General features: G+C 44.2%; 1 protein-coding gene across 1 annotated transcript; it reads right to left on the bottom strand.

The window, feature by feature from the left end:
• Positions 1–31: 31 nt before the first annotated feature.
• Positions 32–22,762, bottom strand: ISYNA1 (inositol-3-phosphate synthase 1). Its single transcript, XM_081959172.1, has 12 exons — positions 22,671–22,762; positions 20,971–21,091; positions 17,825–17,986; positions 16,612–16,741; positions 15,556–15,749; positions 13,181–13,330; positions 9,749–9,964; positions 6,949–7,113; positions 6,679–6,792; positions 6,212–6,426; positions 737–4,665; positions 32–298 (listed from the first exon to the last, which is right to left on the bottom strand). The coding sequence occupies exons 2-11, from the start codon at positions 21,082–21,084 to the stop codon at positions 4,446–4,448; spliced, it is 1,680 nt and encodes a 559-aa protein (XP_081815298.1). The 5' UTR covers positions 21,085–21,091; positions 22,671–22,762; the 3' UTR covers positions 32–298; positions 737–4,445.
• Between the last annotated feature and the right edge of the window lie 1,301 nt (positions 22,763–24,063).

The following is a 24,063-nucleotide window of genomic DNA, read 5'->3' as shown; positions in this document are numbered from 1 at the left end:
TGCTATGCAAAGACACAAATTTAGGATAGCAGTTAGTGTTTTTCCCTGCATCATGTTTTTAGCCTTTTTTCATTTCTCTCTCTCACATAGGGTGTTTTGAACACCTCTGGCATGCCTTTTCTGTCACCTCTGCCAGCAGCATCTGAAAAAGAAACTTGGCTGTAAGAGAACTTTATGGCAGAGGTGGACATTAGAGATTTCCCCTGTTCTGTCTTCCATCCCTTTCAGCTAAGAAGGTAAAGGGGAAATACTGTGAACGACTTGTAAAAAAAGGCTACACCTCCATCTCTTCCCAACACTAAAAGAATATAAAAATACACCTTTGACTGTTTCTTCAAGTCAGTCCTCCACCTGTCAGCTTTCAGATACTTCCTATTACAATTCCTGCCATCCATAGCCGGCAACTTTGGGTGGTGGGAGCTGTGAAGAAAGTCATCAACTCAAGGATGTGTCAGTGAATACACTACTTTGGAAGAGATCTGATCGTTTGGCCTGTTCTTACACCTGTTATCAAAGGAACACCACCTTTGTGTATCCTCCGGGATAGATGGAGATGACTTTTTGCCCTTGAGAAAGACTGAACAGGGCTATCCTTTTGAGGTTTATATTGTGAAGGTGGCAACAATGTGAAAGTGATTGGCCTTTGCCATCTGGGAGGGTTGACTTCCCAGTCTAGTCTATAGTTCTGGAATGTCCTGAAGGTCTCACATCCATGCGCTAAGTGGGCCTAACCTACTTACCTTTTTTCCTAAGAACCAGCTGTACCAATCACAGCCCAAGCATGGGCGATTTGCTTGTTTGATATAGGCAACCACCATCATAGCTGGGCAGCTTTTGAGCTCAAGCCAAGGGGGAGCCCACTTTCTCCTTCATTATCAGAGGACTCTTCCAGCAGAACGGTTACTCAAATATGTAACCAGTTTGTCTTCTTGGGTCTTAAATTCATTCAAACTACAGAGGTCTTGACTTTTAGTGGTACTTTAAGAGTGCCATCATATTTTCCCTTTCCTTCTTTGCTTTTCCCCCTCAAGGCTTATCACACCCAACTCCTTCTGTCTCATAGGACTAAAATTCCTATCAAGCCTCTGAGCAGCAGGCAAGATCGAGAAAGAGGAAGACTAAAACTATACTTTATTGATCAGGCTACAGTTAACAGAATTTTGCAAGTCTGCCCATGTTTTCCCTTCCATCCTTCCAATACCAGGAGGAGCCAGTCTGAATCTTTTTCTAATACTTTCCCACCTGCCTGGGCTTAATGCATGCTTCAGCATTTGTGGTTGTTTTGTGGGCTACTCAGTGTCTTCTTCAAGATCATCTCCGTTGTCCCTACAGTTCCTGACCCAATGGGCCTACCTTTCCCCTACTTTCTTTGAACTCATTCCAGTTCGTTTCTTAAAAGGTGGCATCCAGAACCAGACTGAACAATGACATCATCTTTATTATTGTCATCATCCCCATCAAGTCTGCAAGCTGAGATGCCCGAGGGCCTAACTTTCCCAGAAAATACTGGGATTTGAGATCTCGGCTTTGAGATCAGCCAAAAGAGAACTGAGTCATTCTGTTTTGCTGGGTTAGATATGAGTGATCATTACAATTCATAGGCATTCAAAGGGAGAAAATGAAGAACGTAGTTGTACAGTACTCTCGTGACCCAAACTTCACCCTTTTAGTCTTTCATGTTCCTATATATTTTGGTATTGTGATTAGGCATGGATGCCTGTGTTATTATCCCCTGAAATAATCAGCGTAATCTTGAATTAGATTTGAAGTCTGAGAGACATGCTTGAAGAGGTCACATACAAAAGTGGGAACCAAAGCTATTTCAGCTTAATTTATCTTTGATTCAAACGAACTGAAGACGATATGTATAGGCTTTCCATGTCCCTGATAACTACCCTCTCCAGGCATATTAAAAATTAAAAGGAAGGGACAGCTTTTACAGGGGCGTTGAGTGGTTGCCGATTATGCATTCCCTGCTTTAGATCTGCTAGTTCTAGATTTTCTGAAAAGAAAACGCTAGTTTTGGATTCTCCCCCCCTCCCCCCTCCATGAGCTCATTCAAATGCCATTCTTCACCATCTGCTTTTTGTATAGCCCATCAGCCCTTGTTCCTCTTACATGGGCTAGTGCTATACACTATAATAAAAGGAAAAAACCCAGGCACTAAGCTCGCTTCATTTATGTGAGAAAAGCTCTGGCCACAGAGATGCAAGTATGAGAGAGCTAGATTTAGAATGGGTTTACCTCTCTGAGGCCATTACTATTTCAGGAAGATCCCCTCTTCCCACAAGCCTATAGTTTCCAGCAGCTGAATTTAGGTGGGCACAAAGAAGCAATCTATAAATGTAAGAGCAATTTCTAGCTGATCGCGTCCTTCCCAGCTCTCCTTAGATGCAGCTTGCAGTCTTCTTTCCAGCGTAACTGGAATAGGATACTGACTCACTCACCCACCCACCACCATCATTTCAAAAACTTAAGAACTCATGTCAGTGCCATTTCTGTTGCCATCCTGAAGAGAAACAGGTACATTCCATAGTAGCAATGCAAAAAGGCAGAAATCTATCCCCCACCCACCCATTTATATAAAAACAGGCTCTTGTTATCCTATCCTTTCCTCCCTAGGAATTTTAGCAAGAAAGCGGGGAGGGCTCTTCGCATCACGTTCTCATTTCCGCCTGGTCACTCTGTTACTTCCAAAACCATGTTTACACCTAGCACTCCCACAACTCTGGGATGTGTGTGATCTTTTAATAGCAAATGATTTCTATGTAAAGATTTGAGGATTTGGATTGTATATTCCCGTTTGGTACAAAGCTTCCTCTTCCAACTTAACCTAGATCTGTGGGCTGGGGAATAAATGTCCTCAATCGGTATCTTATCAAATTCACAAGTCTCAACAAGTCGAAATTGTTTGCGGGGGGGGGGGGGATATTTCTGCATCTCAAAATGTTGTAATATAGCTTTTTTTTCCACCCAAACTGAAAGGAAAAGCAACAAAAAAAGTAGGCAAGGAAAAACAATATGCAAAAAGCTAGGGCAAAATTTTATATCTAAAATGTCATAGTTTTAAAGTTACGAGTCATGTAGAAACAGAAGCAAATTAATTTGTGGCCGGGAAAAATGAGGAATCAAATTCATATTCATAACATCTTAACACTTTTGAAGTGTTGGGGTTTCACAGCTTTTGTGCGGTTGTAAAAAGTATATTGGGGAGAAGAAATGTTTGACTCTGCTCCCTTTTTTTCTGGGTTTGGGGGGTCAGCTTCTGCACAAATTCAAAGAACGGGAAAGAAAGCAAAATTTGCTGCCTCAATCCAGATCCAAAGGAATTACAGCATTCAGCTTGGGCTTTTTTTTCATTTGTTATTCTGTGTAAATAAAATACCATTTTTGGAGGAAGTCATTGAATTTTTAAGGTTTCCAATGAGAAAACTTGCATCAATAAATGTAATTTGGATTTTTTTAAGAAAAAAAAATGTCTACAAGTGGTTTGTTTTTCCCCATTCAGCAACCAGAACAATCTATTATCTTCCCTCGGGGGACAAAACCCTTATACTGCTAAGATAAAATCCAAGATTCAACTAAGCCAACATCTGGTGGCCAGATGCCAGCAGCAAGCCTCCTACAGGAAGATCACATGTTTTTCTTGTTTGAATCCTAGCAACTCGTTTTCAGTTGGAGTACAGAGGCACTGGTAGGGCAGAGCAAGAATAAATTGAATACAATCTCTTTCTACTGCAGCAAAGATCCAGCCAGATCCCCCTGGATAGCCAAGAATCCCTTCCTTCCTTCCTGTTCTAATCATCCACTATTTCTTAATACTGAAGCTGTATTTAGCCATCCTAAGATCAATCAGCTTGGTTCCATCAAGATTCCTTTTTTAAAAATGTGCTAGCATGTTGCTGTCAGGTCCTAGCAACAACAAAAACCTTCACCAGATGTTTTTTTTTCCTAGTTGCCATTTACAGGATGTATTACTTTTCCACAGATTGTAAAAACCAGGGAGATGTATAGGCCAGAAGGGGTTGAGGTAGCCTTCTTAGCTGACAATGTTCAAGGTTGATACCACAAAGTAAGCAGGTCCTCTCGTCTTTCAATGTGTTTATTCCAATGTCACCATTAAAAAAAGGATAGCCAAATAAATCTAAATTTCTGAGCTAGATGAAAGATACAACTATAGTTACATCTTATTTCAGACATTCAAGCGTTCAAATTGAATTTCATTCACAACAGGTAAGGACACAGTAAAAGAAGGTATTTTACCTATCCTGAACATACAGCTTTGTCACTACTACATAAAAATATAAGTAACCAAATACAAAAAAGGAGGGATTTTGGGGCGGTGTGTGTGTGTGTGTGTGTGTCAAAGAGGCAGACAGTCCAAGTTGTAAATCTGGTCTGGTTACCATACAGTGTTGACTAGTAGCGGAGCATGCTGTGGGCTTCTAATTTTGCAGATCAGTTAAGCGCCTGTGGGCACTGCAGTCTGGGAGGCCATTGCTTTCAATGGGATCCACAAAACCATTCATGTGGGGGGCTGCCTTTCTAGGAGTGGCTACCCAAGCTGGGGGCACAGGGGAAGGGCCATGCTTTGCACAGCCCCACAGTCTCTGGGTCTTGTATTCCAGCTGCATGTGGTTTTGAGGTGGGAGCCCCACGCAAGCCCTGTGGAAGAAAGGGGAAAAAAGCCATCAGATTAATACAATACAACACAATAGCAGAGTTGGAAGGGACCTTGCAGGTCTTCTAGTCCAACCCCCTGCCTAGGCAGGAACCCTATACCATTTCAGACAAATGGCTATCCAATCTCTTCTTAAAGACTTCCAATGTTGGGGCATTCACAACTTCTGGGGGCAAGTTCTTCCACTGATTAATTGTTCTAACTGTCAGGAAGTTTCTCCTCAGTTCTAAGTTGCTTCTCTCCTTGATTAGTTTCCACCCATTGCTTCTTGTTCTATCGTCAGGTGCCTTGGAGAATAGTTTGACTCCCTCTTCTTTCTGGCAATCCCTGAGATATTGGAACACTGCTATCATGTCTCCCCTAGTCCTTCTTTTCATTAAACTAGACATACCCAGAGTTCCTGCAACCGTTCTTCATATGCTTTAGTCTCGTCCCCTAATCCTCTTTGTTGCTCTTCTCTGCACTCTTTCTAGAGTCTCCATATCTTTTCTACATCGTGGCAATCAAAACTGAATGCAGTATTCCAAGTGTGGCCTTACCAAGGCATTATAAAGTGGTATTAACACTTCACGTGATCTTGATTCTATCCCTCTATTGATGCAGCCTATAACTGTGTTGGCTTTTTTGCAAGCTTTTTTTTTTTTTTGCCTTCCTTGCAAGCAATCATTTACCCCCTCCCCCAAACACACACAGACACACAGGTTTTAAATCTTCAGTCACAAGGAGACAGGCTGATACTATGCAGGAAAGAAAGTGGGGGGGGGGGGTTTCCCCTGCATACACAACTCAAGGGAGGACCATGAATTAAAACTCTTGGCTGGGAAATCTATGGCTGAGGAGTAACACAGACTTTAAGGAACTCCGCCATAAAACAGAGCTTTCTGGCTTTACACAAATTGGGTAAGTTCACAAAAGTAGGTGTAGCAGCAACTAGTAACCATGACAACTAAACACAAATCTGTCTGGAGGGGGCTACCTCCAGGTATCAGGTCCTTGGGGAAAACAAGAGGGCTGTTTGTCTGAGACAAACACGTGGGAACAGAGTGCTACATTTTTAGTTAAAGTTAATGGGTTTAGGGGCTAATGGAGGGCCTGAAAAGAGAGAAACTAGAGACCTACAGAGAAGAAATGTGCAGGGTTACCATGGTGACGTGAACACATTTCTCAGCAGGCCCAGTCAAACAAATCCAGGAGTTGCTATGGTTACCTTCACAACTCTTTGCGGGAGATAGGAGGTTCAAAATTGTGAATAAAAAAAAGAAAAGAAAAAGCTCCTTTTGGTAACAAAGGGCAGTTAGGACTGAACCTATGTAACCAGAGTCCTGATGCATCTTCCACACTTCTTCTCAACTAGCTTAAAACCAGTTGTGTTTTTTAGCCGTACACCACCCAGAATCACTCTGAGAGTGAGATGGTAGTGAGTACCTGAATTTGGTAAATAAAGGGGAGTAGTATGCAGAGAAAGTACAGATTTCCACTGTGACACACAATCCAGGTGCAGGATCTTATCCAAGAAGGTAGTGGCGTTACCTGAATAGGTTCTCAATGGCAGCCCGTTGACGGAAGAGTGCGTTGACCACGGGAGCTCCGTTAGGAACAAGGGGAGCCTTGCAGAGGAAGCTCAAGAGGGACAAGACGCTGTGAAGGCGCTCCGGCTTGGCATCTCCTATGCCCACCTGGATCCGTTGGCAGAGTTCAGCCAGAATGATCAAGTCCAAAATTATGGGAGCAGCCAGTAAGGAATCCTGCAGAACACATCAGAAATGCAACCCTGAAAGTAAATCATTCCTTCACCCCCCCAAGTGTAGGAAGACGCACCAATTTCCTACATTCGGAATTGGCCGCTAAGCCTTGCCTGTGAGCTAAGCAAGAAATGGAATACCTCCTTCCAAGCTCCTCCCTTCCGATCTCCTGAACAGGGTTAAAATAATCCGTAACCTCCTCTCCACTGAAGAACCTGTTTGCCTCACGTGGAATCCTAAGAGCTTTGTACCCACCTCGCACATATTGTGAATGATGATGGTGTTGGTCCCCCCCAAAGCGATCTCCGATGTATATTCATCTAATGCCCGCTTGCTGTCACCGACGTAGGGAACGTACTTGATCACCACCTGTCTGGGGAGTGTGCAGGGGTGTCTATGAGCAAGCAACAAGTAAATAATCCCTTGCAGCCAAGAGATTTAACGCCCCCAATATGCGCACCGCGCACACCACAACTGGATTGGCACACGGTTGTGCCCCAAACCACACCACTGCCTCCCACTCACGCAGTGATCAGGATGCTCCCCTGGTCCGTATAGGATGGGGTTCGACTTCACCATGTCGTCCACCACGCTGCTCTTGGAAATTTCCTTGGCGCGGAACTGAGCTGGTGCGGACAGGTTCCTTCCATCGTTGTTGCCCAGGTGGTTGTAGCTAACAATGGAGACTGGCTGTAAGGAAGAAAAGAGCAGTTGTTGCAAATGCAAGGTTTCTAGTCCTTAGCTTTTTTTTGGGGGGGGGGCTAAATGAGAGGAAGGGGTGCTACTCCAACCATGCACATGTTTCAAAGCAATGACTGCTCACTTTCATGCTTATTCAGTTTGCGGGGGATTAGATCCTTTTGTTCATCTTTGGAGGAATGGCATTTGCATCCCCTTTGAGATCAAGTTACAGAGCCCCCTTACTTTTGCACACAGATTTTAAGGGAAGGGATACCTGAGGCCAGAGATCTCCCGTGGTCATTTGTAGACTTTTGTTAATCCTTCTCCAGCTTTTCTACCATTCCTGAATTTCACTTACTAAAAGGGAAAGGTTTCCATCTCAGATGGGAAGTCGTCCGCCTTGAAACAACCCCTTCCATATGTGTTGGCCTATCACATCCCTCACCCCAAATTGAGCCAAAGGGCAATGTAACTGCAGAAGATGGGAACGGTAGGTAATCCAATGCCTCAGGAGGGTAGCAGTAGCACTTAGAGTATATAGTGCTTCACAATACTTTACAGCCCTCTCTAAACGGTTTGCAGAGTCAGCCTATGGCCCCCAACAATCTGGGTCCTCATTTTACCCACCTCGGAAGGATGGAAGGTTGAGTCAACCTTGAGCCAGTAAGAACTGAACTGCTGGCAGTTGGCAGAGTTAGCCTGCAATTCTTCATTCTTACTACTGCACTATGCCACCCCAGATATTAGCATGGAAAAAAACTGTTCATGGTCAACCAGAGATTCATAAGCCGCCACACTCTGGATTTGTTCTATTTGAAATTGGTATAAATTTAAGAACTTTCTGGAGGTATTGAAGTTCACACACAATTACAAAATATTACAGGAGCAGCAATTGGCATTATGAAGAACATATTCATCTAATGATCATGGGAGCTTTCTATTTTTTTTTATCCAGAGCCAGTGAATTGTTGCTTGATTATGAAAATGTGTAAAGTGGTTCCAGTAGAGATCATACAGGTAAGGTAGTCTTCGATCTACCGTGTTTCCCCAAAAATATGACCTATCCAGAAACTAAAGCCTTGCCACATTTTTCACGTGGACAAAAATATAAGCCCACCCCTGAAAATAAACCCCCTGGACAACCCCCCGCTCCGGACAGGCAGAGCACCGCTCACCGACATAACGGTATCCTGAAGGCACCAAGCCGCAGGAGCCGGGAGGGGGGGAGAAAGGCGCTCAAATTGCTTGGTGCCTTCAGGATACCGCTAGGTTGGGGAGTGGCGTTCTGCCTGGACGGAGGGGGGAGTTGCCGGACGGCTGCTCCCTTGCGAACTGGCTCCCGAAGAGCCAGGCACAGCCTCAGGGGCGAAGCAGCCATGAGGTGACCAAGCTCATGAGCAACCATCCGGCAAACGCCCTCTCCAGCCGGGCAGAGCACCATTCACTGACCTAGGGGGTATCCCTAAGGCGCCAAGCCATGTGACGCTCTGCCTGTTCCCCAGCTTGGCACATTTGGGATACCCCCTAGGTCAGTGCATGGAGCTCTGCCTGGCTGGAGAAGGGGGTTGCGCGAGCACCTGTTCCGCCCCCAGCAGGCATGCCTCCTAGCCTCAACATGTCCGGGCCCAGTTCTCCCTGCAGCTGCCGCCGCCACCGCCGCACTCTGAGCATAACATCTTCTCCGGTTCCAAACTCCAAAACTCAGCTGCCGAGTCTTCCAGCAGTGGCCGCTCTAGGAGTGTGCCTTATGGTTGTGGGCTGGCTGACTCGACAGCCGGGTTTTGGAGTTTGTAACCGGAGAAGGCGTTATGCTCAGAGCGCCGCGGCGGCTGCAGGGAGAGCTGGGCCCAGCTGGAGAGGGGGTTTGCCGGGCGGTTGCTCGTGAGCTTGGTCACCTCATGGCTGCTTCGCCCCTGAGGCTGTGCCCAGCTCTTTGGGAGCCAGTTCGAAAGGGAGCAGCCACCCGGCAACCCCAAAACAATAAGCCCTCCCCTTATAATAAGGCCAAGGCCATATTTGGTAAGTAAAAAGAAAATAAGACCATGTAGTATTTTCGGGGAAACACGGTATGACTGCAAGTGAGATCCGAAATCTAGTTATAAGTGGTTTCGGTCACAAGCTGAGGCACCCACATGACTGGAAGTGTTTTTCCAACATTTTCCACAAGTTCTTAAGAAAACACAGCAATCCTTAAAACGAACGTGGCAGCCATTAAGCAAATCCATTGATTCAAATGACAGCTTTTGCTGGAAACCATCAAAAAGCATTGCAGCCACATGACTGCAGAATGCCATGACCAGTCATAAAAATGTTCGGTTGCCAAGCATCTGACATGCACCCATGACTGGAAAGGGGGGGGGGTGCATCTATTTATGACAGCTGGAGGGGTGTTATAAAGGCCATTAAGATACCTGTTCCATAGTTGCCGTGATTGTAGGGCGAAAATTACCTGTATTAAAGTTACAGCAAAGGTGGAAAAATCTATGCCACCCCCCCCTGTGTTTGTAAACTACTGTTCCCAGAATCCTTCATATAGCTGGGAGGTCTGGGGTTATTGGAAGCGGGAATTCCACCACTTGTGGGAGGCCACGTATTATCCAATCTTACAGAATAACCAGCACATCCCTATCCCATTGTCACTCACCTTAATGCCAGAGCTGATGAGGAAGTCCACCAGAACTGACTTGAGCTTTGTCTGACCAGATTTGAAATCGTCTCCGGCTATAAAGACTCCCTGCTGAACAGCAAGCTCGATAACTCCTGGCACAAAGGTGTTTTGGGGGGAGCCATTGATGTAGGTACAACCTTCCAGGATACTTGCCACAGCGAAGAGTGTAGAAGGAGAAACCTCCAGGCCAGCCTGGGGAAAAACATCAAGAGGTCAACAGTTGGTCAGGAGGCCTGAAAGATTAGACCAGGGGTGTGCAAACTTGGGAACTTTAAGACTTGTGGACTTCAACTCCCAGAATTCCCCAGCCAGCCATGCTGGCTGGGGAATTCTGGGAGTTGAAGTCCACAAATCTTAAAGTTCTCAAGTTTGGACACCCCTGGATTAGACCTTCCCGTCTGCCCTTCAGCTCACAGAGACCCACATCTTCAATGAACTATTGAACTTCGCAGATGTTGGAAATGTCTATAAATTAGAGAAAACACAGAACAAGGCAATGGAGGAAGGAATAATAAATAATAATAATAATAATTTTATTTGATTAGCCGCAACCCTCTCCTGAAGGACTCGGGGCGGCGTACAATCAAACAGATAAAAAATACACATAAGACAAACATATATACAAAAGAACAGAGACATATACATATGTGCATGGAGGAGGATGGACTTAAGTGAAAGACAGTTAAAAATACAATTTAAAATCCCCTAATAAAATTACCAAATTAAAAAACCCATCAGGAGCGTTACTAAGTTATGGTCGAGCCAGGCCAGCTATTTGGAAAAGGTGGGTCTTGAGCTTGACACGGAAGGAGCGGAGGTCAGTAGTAGTCCTAATATCCGGGGGGAGGTCATTCCACAGGGCTGGGCCCGCCACAGAGAAGGCTCTGCTCCTAGGCGCCGCCCCATGGCACTGTCTGGTAGACGGCACCTGGAGAAGTCCCTCTCTGTGCGAACGGATGGGTCGTAGGGATGTATGGGGCAGAATACGATCCCGCAGGTAACTAGGGCCTGAGCCATGGAAGACTGAGATACAATCTGGATGACAGAATAGTTGGTTCACACATTGTACTAAGCCAAGATACCAACTAGAACTGGCTGGTTCATTCATAAGGTCAACCATGAGCGATTATTAACTAAAGTGTGCAGCAGCTGCCAAAAAAGCCAACACAGTTCTAGGCTGCATAAACAGAGGGTTTGAATCAAGATCACGTGAAGTTTTACATCGGTTTTTGAAGATAACAAGGAAGGCAGATCCATAGATGCCTTGCCTTCAACTCCTGGACACAGTGGGGTATAAATCTAATGAATGATTGTTCTTGCTGATAGCCAAGCCATATCAGATCTCCTTCCTGCACGATCAATATGAGGTTCAAGTGGTTCCAAAAAGTTACAAATAATTTTTTTTTATTCATTTAGTGACTGTTCAAACTCACACTGGCATTGAAAAAATGTAACTTATGACCATTTTGCACACTTAACGACCATTGCAGCATCCCATGGTCATGTGATCAAGTTTTTATATCCCTAGAGATTGAGTCTGAAAGGACCAAAAAAGCCTTTGTATGTAATCTTACAAGATTTGGAGCAAGCCTCACAATATTCTGGCCATTTTATCTTTTAAGCACACATGCTTAAAACACATTGAAACGCATAGCCTGTCACCTCAATACCAGAAAACGTTCTCCGTTTCTGAATTAGTAGACATCGACTCATTGTTATGGTTGATCCCTCTCTGTGGCATAACATGATTGATGAACTGAAATCATTTATATATTCAGCAACTGCGATTAAGCAAATCGTGGCTTCATGTAAAACCATTTAGGGCAGCAAAGCAAGCTCATCGTGTGTGTGTGTAGCCAAATAGCTTCTATGTCCATCTGCCTCTGAATCAAGCCTTGGTTGAGCTGAACTAAAATTTGATGAGAGAGACTAAGAGAGAAAGAAAGATTTATGTTGTATGGAGTCCTAGTGGACAGCCATTTAAATATGAGCCAGCAGTTTGCAGCAGCTGCCAAAAAAGCCAACCCAGTTCTAGGCTGCATCAACAGAGGGATAGAATCAAGATCACGTGAAGTGTTAATACCACTTTATAATGCCTTGGTAAGGCCACACTTGGAATACGGCATTCAGTTTTGGTCGCCACGATGTAAAAAAGATGTGGAGACTCTAGAAAGAGTGCAGAGAAGAGCAACAAAGATGATTAGGGGACTGGAGACTAAAACATATGAAGAACGGTTGCAGGAACTGGGTATGTTTAGCTTAAGAGAAAGAAGGACTAGGGGAGACATGATAGCAGTGTTCCAATATCTCAGGGGTTGCCACAAAGAAGAGGGAGTCAAACTATTCTCCAAGGCAGAGTAGAACAAGAAGCAATGGGTGGAAACTAATCAAGGAGAGAAGCAACTTAGAACTAAGGAGAAATTTCCTGACAGAACAATTAATCAGTGGAACAGCTTGCCTCCAGAAGTTGTGAATGCCCCAACACTGGAAGTCTTTAAGAAGATGTTGGATAGCAATTTGTCTGAAACAGTATAAGGTTTCCTGCCTAGGCAGGGGGTTGGACTAGAAGACCTCCAAGGTCCCTTCCAACTCTACTATTGTATTATTACAGTGGCTAGGTTCACGTATCTCACTTAAACCAAAACACAAATATGTTTAAGGAAAAGTGGATAATACAATTCTTTTTTTATGAAATGAAAAAGTTGTAATATAATTGCAAATTCTCAGGTTGTCTGAGGATACTGGAAATTGTAATACCCGTACATTGGGGGGGGGGGGGGGACTGGATTGGACAAGGCTACACAAGGTAATCACAGTTAATTAAAGCTGAATATTTCTCTCCCTCAGCCTTTGCCACAAATGTGTCCCTTTAAAATTTAGGCTATTGCTTGTTCTTTCTGAAATGTCTTTATCTTAATTATGGTGCCACAGCTAAAAAGGTAAAGTAGGTGATATCTGGGACATACTTTACACCACAATTATAAGTTGGTTTTTCAAAGCATTAACTTTCCTAGCATAGTCAAGTAGCTGAGAAAACATACAAATAAATATGCTTTCATTAAATGCCTGGCTCATATGTCATATGGGATGGGAGTGGAGAGGAGAGGGCTAACCAACAATAAGAAGAAGTTTTAAACTGGCTTAGATGTGTAACACTTAGGTGCCTAATCTCAATGCAACATCTCTAAAAACTAAAGTTCAAGTTAAAGAAAAGAAATATACATTTAAAGCAGGGGTGTCAAACTCAATCGTGTCACGTGACGTACCGTGACCTTTTTGTCTTTGCGGAGCCAGGGTGGGCGTGGCATCCGGCCCGTGGGCCGCCAGTTTGACACCCCTGATTTAAAGGAACAAGAAGAGCCAATACTGGATAAAAGAAGCAAGGAAACAAATGCACCCATATCTCACCTCAATTGCTTGGAGTAAATTGCTAGCTGTATCATTCACTCCAGGATGGATTTCACAGACGCGTTCAGTGTTGGCCGTCCAGAGGACAATCACCTTCTCCACCCCACTGGATTTCTTGAAGTCCTGGATATCATGGCGAATCCGAGCCATCTTTGGAGGAAAAAATATGAAAGCAAAATGTCAGATCTTTTCTATAAACAACAAATGAGCAGTTGCATTGCTGCTTCTCACAAAGAACTCATTCCAGAAAGACATACCAGATTCCTAATCAAGATACTTAAGCCAGCCTTTATAAAAATATCCTGGATGCATCACAAACAACTATTACTGTTTGTAAGTCACCTAGAGTCACTGAAAGGGTGGCGATATAAATTTGCTGAAGAAATAAATAAAACTACCTATAAATTTGGGTGCAAATAAGCAGGATCTAATATGAGAAAAAAACCACTTTCTCCCCATCTGAAATAAGAAGGTAACATTCAAGCTGAGTAAGATAATATGCGCTATATACTGCCCACTTGGGGAAAGCCCTGGATAAAAGTAAATAAATTGGGATTTAACTAATCTAGGCAATTTAAGTCCTATACAGTACTACTGTAACAGTTGCATCCTCATTTTTTTAATTTCTGTTCATGCCTAACAATCCCAGCAATTTCCAAGGAAGTAATTTCCAGCAGCAACTGATGGGGAAGGCCTTTTACTGAAATGGGACCACAGAGACTGCCTGCAAACTGTTGGAGAGGATATTAGGCTAGATGGCCTAAGGCAGCTTCCTAGTTTAATGGGGGGGGGGGGGATTAGACAGCTATGTTGTACTCCTAGAACATATTAGTGAAGAGTGGCAGATATGCCAAGTTTAATCTCCAAAAGCTTTAGATAAAAGTATCTTTAAGGTGAAAAATGACCCCTTGGTTCTTGATCTGCTTTGCAAGCTCACTGAAATCGTGCATAACTAGGAGAGCCATTTTGGTGTAGGAATTAAGGCCTGAGGCTAAAAACTGGGAGTTTCTGAATTCTAGTCCTTTCTTAGGCACAAAGCCAGCTGGGTAACCCTGGGCCAGTCAGATTCTCTCTGTCCTAGGAAGGAGGCAATCGTTAACTACTTCCGAAAAACCTTGCCAAGAAAATGGAATTAATCCAGGCATTTGTCATGAGTCAAAAATTGACTTGAAGGCACCCCTTCAAAAATCATCTCTTATGTAGGCTGGGAAGTCACTTTGCAGTGGTCGCGAACCTGTGACATGTATGTCAAAGGTGGCATGCCACCATTCACCAACACCTGACGACAACTATTCATGAAAGCACATCCATTCTCATATGATTTTCAGAGGACATGGAGGCTGCACAAGAATGGAGTGTGCTCTTGTGCATCTCGAAAGTCTTTAAAATTCATGCGAGAATGGAGCACACTTTCACATGGTTTTCAGAGGCTGCGGGAAAGCATTCTCCAAAACCACATCAAGAACGAGGGCCTCGGGCCTGTCAACAGGAGGAAACACTGCCTGAAGGAAAGTGGTGCATGGGGCAATCCTGGGGAGCTCTGGGCCAGGGGGGCAACTGCACCGTTCCCCAAGCTTTGTGCTCCTTGAGGAATGGTGCAAGGCGGCCTTTTAAAATGGCAGAGGTGGTCCTAGAATTGAAGTTGGGGCCTGGGCATTAATAGGTGCTGTTGCTTAGGGTGGCCTAGGTGGGAGGGAGATGGCTTTTCTGTTGTTTGGGAGGGGGTGGAAGGTGTGACATGCCAGTGAAATCCATCTAGGCTTTTTTATTTTTATTTTATTTTGGGCATGCTGGGTTCGAAAAGCTCGCTACCACTGGTTTTAATGGTTATGGCACTAGACAGAGCAAGGAAATCTAAATTCTATCCCTGCATTGGACATGGGAGCCAGGAGGGTGACTTTGACCTGGTCACTCCCTTAACCCTATAAAAAGTCTCCCCCAAAAACCTGCTTGGACCTGTCCATCCTGTTGCCAGGATTTGAGACTCAATAGGAAGCACCTGCAGGCTGCACAGGAATGCAAAAGCTGAACCACAAATAACTCTCCCAAAGCCTTGAAGGAAGTGCCCCAAGCACACTTCCCAAAATCGCTATTCAAAATAACCAAATGGTATTTTTTTACTGCAGAAATATTCTTAACTATTTAATTCAGTTTGAACTCTAATCCAGTCTTGACTGAGGTCGTCTTTAAGCCTAGTCCTACCTATTTGAAGAGCGGCACTAAGGGGGAAGGCAACAAAAAACAAAAAATGGATCTCGCCTCTTAGGTTAGAGGGGTTCCTTTTAAAACAGACTTCTGTTACCTGCTGCGCAAATGAATATTGTGCTAAATGGGTCAAGGACCAGGCCCTGAGCAACTTTACGCCTTCTACTCACCTGCTCAGCCCTGCTTCCAGTCAGAACATTGTCAGCTCTTTCTCCCTGATTGGCAGCGATGAACTCTGGGATGTAGATGGAAGGCCGAGGCTTCAAGCCTACCATGTGAGGCCGCAGCTGTTCTTGAAGGGGCCAGTCCAAGACCTCAGCCCTGCGCATGGCATCGGCCAAATTCATGGAGGAAATGTCCCAGCCTAGCAGGATGGAATTCAAAATGTATTGGATGCCCATCTTACCCACAGGGTAATTTTGGGCATTAATTGTCAGGCCCATACCTTAATTATGACTACCTTCCTTTGACTGTTCTCCCCATCAAAGTACCGTATTTTTCAGAGTATAAGATGCACTTTTTCCCCCCTAAAAGAGGGTGCAAATTTTGGTGCGTCTTATAGACCGAATGTAGCCGAAAACATGAAGCACAAAGGAGGCGATGGTCTGTGGCAATCCCTGCAGCCTGGAACAGCTGATTGGGGGGTATTCTGGGAGGCCGATCCATTGCTCATGCTGCATCATGCTGCATTAATGTGCTGAAGCTGACCTGGCGGCTCACTATTTGCTGCAAGGACATGTCAAAGTTTGCAGCAGCGATCACATTCAGAAACCACACACAAGTTATGGATTCAGCAGGATCCAATAACTTCTCTTTATATGTAACATATAATGTGTATATTGTACACATACAATACCAAAAGCAGGTTTTCCAAGTAGTTCACAGAGAAGTTTCACTTTCAGTTTTAGTTTCAGATATCAGCACAGCCTGCAGCTTTAGTACAGAACAAGCCACGCCCAGGCTCCTTGCTATCTCCTTCCTTGTTGCTCACACAGCAAATACTGTTTGCTTCCAAACAGCCCTCAACTCTCTCACACGCTGACAGGACGCTATCCAGATGAATACTATGGATGCCGGTAGGCAGAGGCAGAATTTTCTTTTTCTTATTTTCCTCCCCCAAAACTAAGGTGTGTCTTATAGTCCGAAAAATGTGGTATGCAACTTTAAAAAGAAGGCAAGCAGACCCCCTTCCCTTGACATTTCTTTTCCTCCAAACCAGCACTTACCGTCAAAAACAACATCATTGGGATGTACCATGGGAAGCATATCGCGGAAAGGAATATGGACATCTCCAGAGGGACCGGTCCCGAGACATACTGTGGATGCTTGTAAAAGAGAGCCATAGTAGTTGGCATGCTGAGGGGTAGAAGGGGGGAGACCATGTCACGATGTTAAAAGGTTTGCTAGGCCTGAACTGCCTAAACTGACATTCAAGAGTTAAACTAAGAAAGCTTTATTGCGCAGGTCATAAAACAAAATGTTATCTGAAAGTGATTTATTGCGCACGCGTTACACATTCCAAAAATTCCTTTCTTCTTTGTTTGGCTGCCAGCTTGGCAGACGTAGCTTTCATTATCAAAATGTAACCATTAGTTATTTCTGTTTCATTTACTTTTTATTTTATTATTAAAGTTTGTTTATTAATTAGAATACTTTTAAAGACTTTTATTTTTCTCAATATCTCAAAAGATATGCGGAAGGGAATCAGCCACGGTCCATTGATCTCAGATTTCCCCAGGGCATTTTTCCCCTGACAGACCAGACATCAGTATGGGGCAAAGAGGGTGAAGCCTTCAATAGAACCACCTAGTGACCTTATCCAGCATGGACCACTTGCTTTCTATATTAAATTTTGGAAGCCTAGAGTTGGAAGGGGCTGCCATTGACTCCAGCTTGCTCCTGAGAGCCAGAATCCAAATTAAAGCATCCCTAGATAGCCCACCAGGTTACACACCGTTTGGGGGTGCCTTCAAATCAGCATTGAGTCCCGGCGATTGCCTGGACTACCCCTTCTTGGCAAGGCTATGGGGTATAAAAACTGTAAATATTTTCTTTTAAAAAAATCTCTCACTAAAATTGAGCAACATTGTCACCCCAAATGCTAGGGTAGGATATTTTGCCGAACCCATTAATTGCTGTTTATGAAACCTGGTAGAATATTCCATAATGTTTATGTGTGGTCTGGAGAAACCTCTCACTAGGACAGGGGTGTCCAAACTTGGGAATTTTAAGACTTGTGGACTTCAACTCCCAGAATTCTGGGAGTTGAAGTCCACAAGTCTTAAAGTTCCCAAGTTTGGACACCCCTGCACTAGGAGAAAGATGATGCTAAATATTCATTAGACTTTGGAGATTATAAACTAGTTTTCCTGCTCACAATTTAAGTCCCTCTCAGAAAACATGATACATAGAAACCAAGAATCCGAGTGGCTCACTTACCTGTTGACCCCTCTTGGTCATCCAAGAGAGACCCAACCTATTGGCCAAAACAGCAGCAGTTACTGTGGTGCCATTGTTTCCTCCCCAGCCAACAAGCATCACACCCAGCTTGGGAACCCGCAGGCCTGTGCGGAAAGTGAGATCAGTAGAAGTTGGTTTGACCTGTGGAAACAACCCACCATAGGAACCTTGTGAGATCAGAAGCTCAGGGACGATGGAAGGACTTAGCAAGATATGCTAACTCCAAAACAGAAAATCATTCCTTTTTTTTTGAACCGTATTTTTTTTAAACACAAATAATACAAACAGTACATATACAACTGAAGACAAAAAAAGAAAGACAAAAGAAAAAGGGGAAAAAAACCCTGGAAACCTTTTCTTTTTCCTTCCCCTTATATTTCTTAGATATACAATATATTCCAATTGTGCCCTTATACCAGGGGTGTCCAAACTTGGGAACTTTAAGACTTGTGGACTTCAACTCCCAGAATTCCCCAGCCAGCCATGCATGGCTGGCTGGGGAATTCTGGGAGTTGAAGTCCACAAGTCTTAAAGTACCCAAGTTTGGACAGCCCTGCCTTATACTCTCCAAAACAACATGTATTCTTGAGTAGGTTCATTCCCTTTGCCTTCCACCAACACCATTTTTTTAAAAAATCCCTCCCATATTTCATTATAATTATTTACTTTAATCATCCCATTTTTTAAGTTTAATTTCTGTTGTTAATTTATCATTTGTTGCCATACTCCAAATTTCATTATACCACTCATTTCTTTGAATATCCCAATTTCGTCCCCATCAAATTTACAATCAATTCCTTTTTTGTTTCATCTATATCCCATTTTTCCACCGGCAACAATAATGCAATCCTCAGTGACATCACTAGATTTACATTCAACAGTGCTCTAATTACTCTAAACACCATGTCCCATATTTTTTGTGCACTATCACAATCCCACCACATATGTCTATATGTCCCAACCTCTTTCTTGCACCTCCAACAAATATTTGTATATTTACCATCTATTCGATTGAATGTATGTGGCGTTAGGTGAAAATCATTCTTATTTCCACGCCTACACCATTTGCCATTATTTAAACCAGTGATCCTTAACCTTGGTGACATTAAAGTGTGTGGACTTCAATTCCCAGAATTCCAACTGGCATTCTGGCTGAGGGATTCTGGGAATTGAAGTCCACAGACTTAAGGTTGCTCAAGTTGAGAAACACTAATTTAGGTGAACGGGTAGAGTAACAGCTCAAAATTCCAATGGGTCATAGATTACTTCACATTTAATCTTGACAGTAGATTCCCTCTGTCACCCACATTCTCTTCTCCTTGCTAACAAAACTCCTACACTTGAGCAATGCTTGAGACTGTGCAGAAGGTGCTTAATTCATCTGACTAAGCTGTCTGCTTCCATTCAGAAATGATACGTGCAGATTTTATTGCAGTCAGGTTAACTGAGGCACCAATAGGAAGGCAGAATGCATTCCCAGATGACCTTTGTTGCTGCTTTGCTAAGGACTTTAGGGTTCCCTAATTACCTTCGAAATCCCTTCCCTAATTCTGTATTTGCTCCAAGAAACAATCTCCTGTCCTCAGGGTCACTATAACATCCACCCCTCCAGTTTCAACAAAATAGGGACCGCCAGCCTCTCTATTTTATCAAAGAAGCCAACTTACAAGCATTCCAGGAGTTTATTTCCCAAGCAAGTGGAATGTCTGGAAGCTTTCTGACTTGGCTTAGCCTTTATAAACAGTGGGCAACATAAGAGGCCCAAAGCCAGTAGGCGAAAGAAAACAGGGAAGGATGACATTCAGGCCTCTTCTTTCATCTCTGCCCTTTATACTAGCCTCTTATTCTTATTTCTCAGCCAGATGTCTGGTCTTTACAGTTCCTTGTGCGTATGTTTTCTTTCTGTTCCCCTTACCTCTGCTTTCCAGTTTTCAAGATCTTTTCCCTGCTTTGCCTTCTTATCGGGAAGTTTGGAACCAGGGATCTTGTAAACCTATCATCCCAGGCTGTTTTCAGTTTCTTCCCTACAAGCTGGATCATAAATCTATTCGGAATATTGGTGGTTCTGGCAAATCCTCTCCACCCACCCCTAAGACTTTCATTACAAATTTTATGGAGTCTACAAGGGGCACTCCACTTGAAAAAAAAATATTGTCTTCCTCTTCACCCATTGATGAAGAACGGGTGGTATCTATGATTCCTTTGGGTCTTAATATAGCATAAGATCCATTTTAAAGCTTTAAAAGCTCCTGGAGGGATTTTCCTGTTTGATTCTATATTTTATTTATATTCAGGCATCTAAGATAGGCAATCGACTGTTGCAATCTGAATTCTTGTTCACAATTCCTATCTGCCACCAATTTACTAAGACTGAATTACTATTCTTCTTCTCATCTTTCCTATTACCTATTTCCTTTTCTACTTATGACCATAACTTTGTTGCTTGTACCTTTATGATTTATATTATTTATTTACTTTCCTATTATGATTTATGTTGATTGCTTATTTAGTACCCTATGACTATCACTAAGTGTTGTATATTATGATTTATGAGGAATGCATTTATGATGACTATGATCATGATTTACCACTTATAACCTTTATGTACACTCAGCGCTTATGCACCGAAGACAAATTCCTTGTGTGTCCAATCACACTTGGCCAATAAAGAATTCTGTTCTACTCTCTTTTTTCCAGAATATTCTCTGCCATCTTCTTTCTACTTTTCCAGCCATATTACCACTGGTTTACAGTTACCTGCTCCATCTTCATTAGCCCCTCATGTCACATTGGTGATTTCCCCCCTAAAAATTCTTTCACATTTCAGCAAAATGTGAAGTTCAGCAGAGCTTGTCAGTATTCCCTTCTAACAACAGTGCTGGTTGGATATATAACAACTCAAGAGAATTTATTGCTACCATCCTCTTCCTCAACATCAAATGATTTGGCTATTAGTTCCCCCCACCAGTACCTTCCAGGAGTGGATCTCTCATAATCCCCCACCCAGCACCGGCAAAGCTGAATTTGACTGCTTTAACTGACTTTAATTGTGTATTTTCTTATTTAAAACACAAACTGCCTTGATTTTTTTCCAACAAAGAAAAGCCAGTGCACCCCCATCTTACCTTGGTAACACCATTCTCCTGGAAGACCTGTACTGTGTCATAGGTGTACTTAGCCTCAATGAACTCTTGAGTGTACTTCACATCTGGGCTGTCCACTAGAAATGATGTTGCCATGTTTGTGCTGGATCAGGAAGGATGGGAATAATCAAGTTAGTCAGAGTTTTAACTCTCCCCTTGAGTTAAAATTGGACACAGATTTTGAGTTACTATTCTGTTCAGCTGGAAAGACAAGATGTCTCTCTGGGGGGCAAGCAGCTTGCACAGTTCTTTTGCCGACAAGGACTAAAGGGCTAAACAAGGAGTCCATCTCAGACTAGGCTGCTTAAGGCCTTCCCAGCAACCTATACTGCGGTGGCGCAGTGGTCAGAGTGGAGTACTGCAGGCTACTTCTGCCGGCTGCCTGCAATTTGGCAGTTCAAATCTCACCAGGCTGAAAGTTGACTCAGCCTTCCTTCTTTCTTAGGTGGGTAAAATGAGAACCTAGATTGTTGGTGGGGGGGCAATAGGCTGACTCTGGAAACCGCTTAGAGAGGGATGTAAAGCACTGTGAAGCGGTACATAAGGCTAAGAGCTGCTGCTATACAGAAACCCCACAAGCAACTCTTCTCTATGGGAATCCTAGGTTTGAAAAACTATAGTTTTACTATAACGACAGGAAATGCAGCCTATACAGGTGAGAGAAATCCCTTCTGATTTTTTTGAGTTTTTTATTTATTTATTCCTATAAATATCCACAAGTCTACCATTACATCTTAACACTATTATATATTATCCAATATTATGTCAGTTCCTCTCACCATCTACCAACCACCACTCTCATTTGCTCTTCTGATTTCCATACACCAGGGGTGTCCAAACTTGGGAACTTTAAGACTTGTGGACTTCAACTCCCAGAATTCCCCAGCCAGCCATGCTGGCTGGGGAATTCTGGGAGTTGAAGTCCACAAGTCTTAAAGTTCCCAAGTTTGGACACCCCTGCCATACACCATATTATACCTAGTTCTGCAACAACCCTCCCTCCTCTCCCCCTCCCTACCTCCTTCTTTTCCTCACTACTTTCTTCATCCCTCCTCTCCTTCCTCTTCTCTACTTCCCCTTCCCCTTCTCCTTCTCTTTTCCTCACCTCCGCTTCCCTCTCTCCTCTCTTCTTCAGAGAAATCCCTTCTGGATTCCCAGAATAAAGTGGGGGAAAGTTAAAGGGAGGCATGACAAGGGACACTTGGGGAGGGGAGGGGGCGTCTTTGGGAAGGGGGAGTGTCTCCCGCAGGTGGCGGCCGGCGGAGTCCCTAAGGGAGACATGCAGAACAGCAACGGGGTTCCTGCACCGAGATCCTCGCTTTCCTTGGCGGGTCCTTCCTCCTTCCCACAGTCACCAGACGCCCCCCACCCACCCACTCCGCCTTCCCTGTCTTTCAAGCGGCCAGGTAACGCCAAAGGCTGGAGGGAGACGCCGGGGAAACGCCGCCCGCCCACTGTCGACTCCTCCCGACCCGAATCGGCTCTTTTTCGGGCTCCTGCTCCAGTTGCCCGCTTGCCTCGGGCCATTTAAAGCAGGAGGACAAAAGGCTGAGCGGAAAAGGAGGCGCCGGCGCCGCTCCTCTACCTGAAGGGCCAGGTGCCCGTCCTCCTTCCCCACCCCACCCCAGGCAAGGCACCCCGAGCGGCTGCAGCTTAGCGCAAGAAGACCCGCAGCGACCCACCTTCAGCTTCAACGGTCGGCTGTCCTACTCGCCAGTTCCAGGACGCCGGGGGTTTAATCAACTCTCAGGACCCGCCCCCTCCGCTGAGGCTCCGCCTCTTCAGGAAAAAAAACTGCCTCTCTTTTTTTTTTCCTGATCACGCCCCTCTCGCCCGGCCCACGTGCGCTTTGGCTCCTTTGCGCTTTGGCTCCGGGGTTGCGCGCCCCTTCTTGGCGAAGGCTCGGTGGGATTTCTGAATTGGGGGTGTCTCCGGATAAGTCAAGCTCAGCTCAGTCTTGCTTAGCAAACGAACGGGAGACCTCTAGAAAATCCTGAGTTGGGAACTTAGGCTGCCATGCTGGAAGAAGACAGTGCAAAGGGATCCACTCTAGGCAACCCTTGGCAACTTCAACTCCCAGAATTTCCCAACCAGGCTGACTGGAATTCTGGGGATGGACTGAAAGGGAATGGAATGGAATGGAATGGAATAGAATAGAATAGAATAGAATAGAACAGAATAACAACGTTGGAAGGGACCTTGGAGGTCTTCTAGCCCAACCTTCTGCTTAGGTAGGAAACCCTACACCACTTCAGACAAATCTCTTCTTAAAAACTTCCAGTGTTGGAACATTCACAACTTCTGGAGGCAAGCTGTTCCATTGATTAATTGTTCTAACTGTCAGGAAATTATCCTCAGTTCTAGGTTGCTTCTCTCCTTGATTAGTTTCCACCCATTGCTTCTTGTCCTGCCCTCAGGTGCCTTGGAGAATAGTTTGACTCCCTCTTCTTTGTGGCAACCCCTGAGATATTGGAAAACTGCTATCATGTCACCCCTAGTCCTTCTTTTCATTGAACTAGACATAGCCAGTTCCTGCAACCGTTCTCGATATGTTTTAGCCTCCAGTCCCCTAATCATCTTTGTTGCTCTTCTCTGCACTCTTTCTAGACTCCATAAATCTTAAAAGTTGCCAAGATTAGACACCCTTGGTGTAGTTGTAAAGTTGCTTGCCTACCCATTTCTATCGCTGTCCCCTCCAAGGACCAGCTCTGCCATTGCCAGCCTCCAGACACAAACATTCAAACAGGGAGAACGGAGTCTTGTTCTCTTGTACCGCACCACCGTGACGTTATCCCGGAAGTCCAAGAGACCCAATACCTCTTTAGGCATGAAAAACTGGCTGGGTGACTTTGGCCAATCACCAGGAGACTCTTGAGTTCTAGTCCTGTTTTTGGCCTGAAAGGTGACTTGACTAGTCATTCTTTCTCAGCCCATCTTGCCTCACAAGATTGTTGTTGTGTGGAAAATAGGAAGGAGGAGTATTTGGCATGTTTGCAGCCTTTAGTTACATATAAAGCAATAAAGGCAGGATAGAAGTCAAATAAATAAACAAACAAACAAGCCTCTTTTGAGTTA

The sequence above is a fragment of the Natrix helvetica genome, assembly GCF_964273705.1.
Source record: "Natrix helvetica genome assembly, chromosome: 1".
Taxonomy (NCBI): Eukaryota; Metazoa; Chordata; class Lepidosauria; order Squamata; family Natricidae; genus Natrix; species Natrix helvetica.
This window is presented reverse-complemented; position numbering and strand designations above follow the sequence as displayed.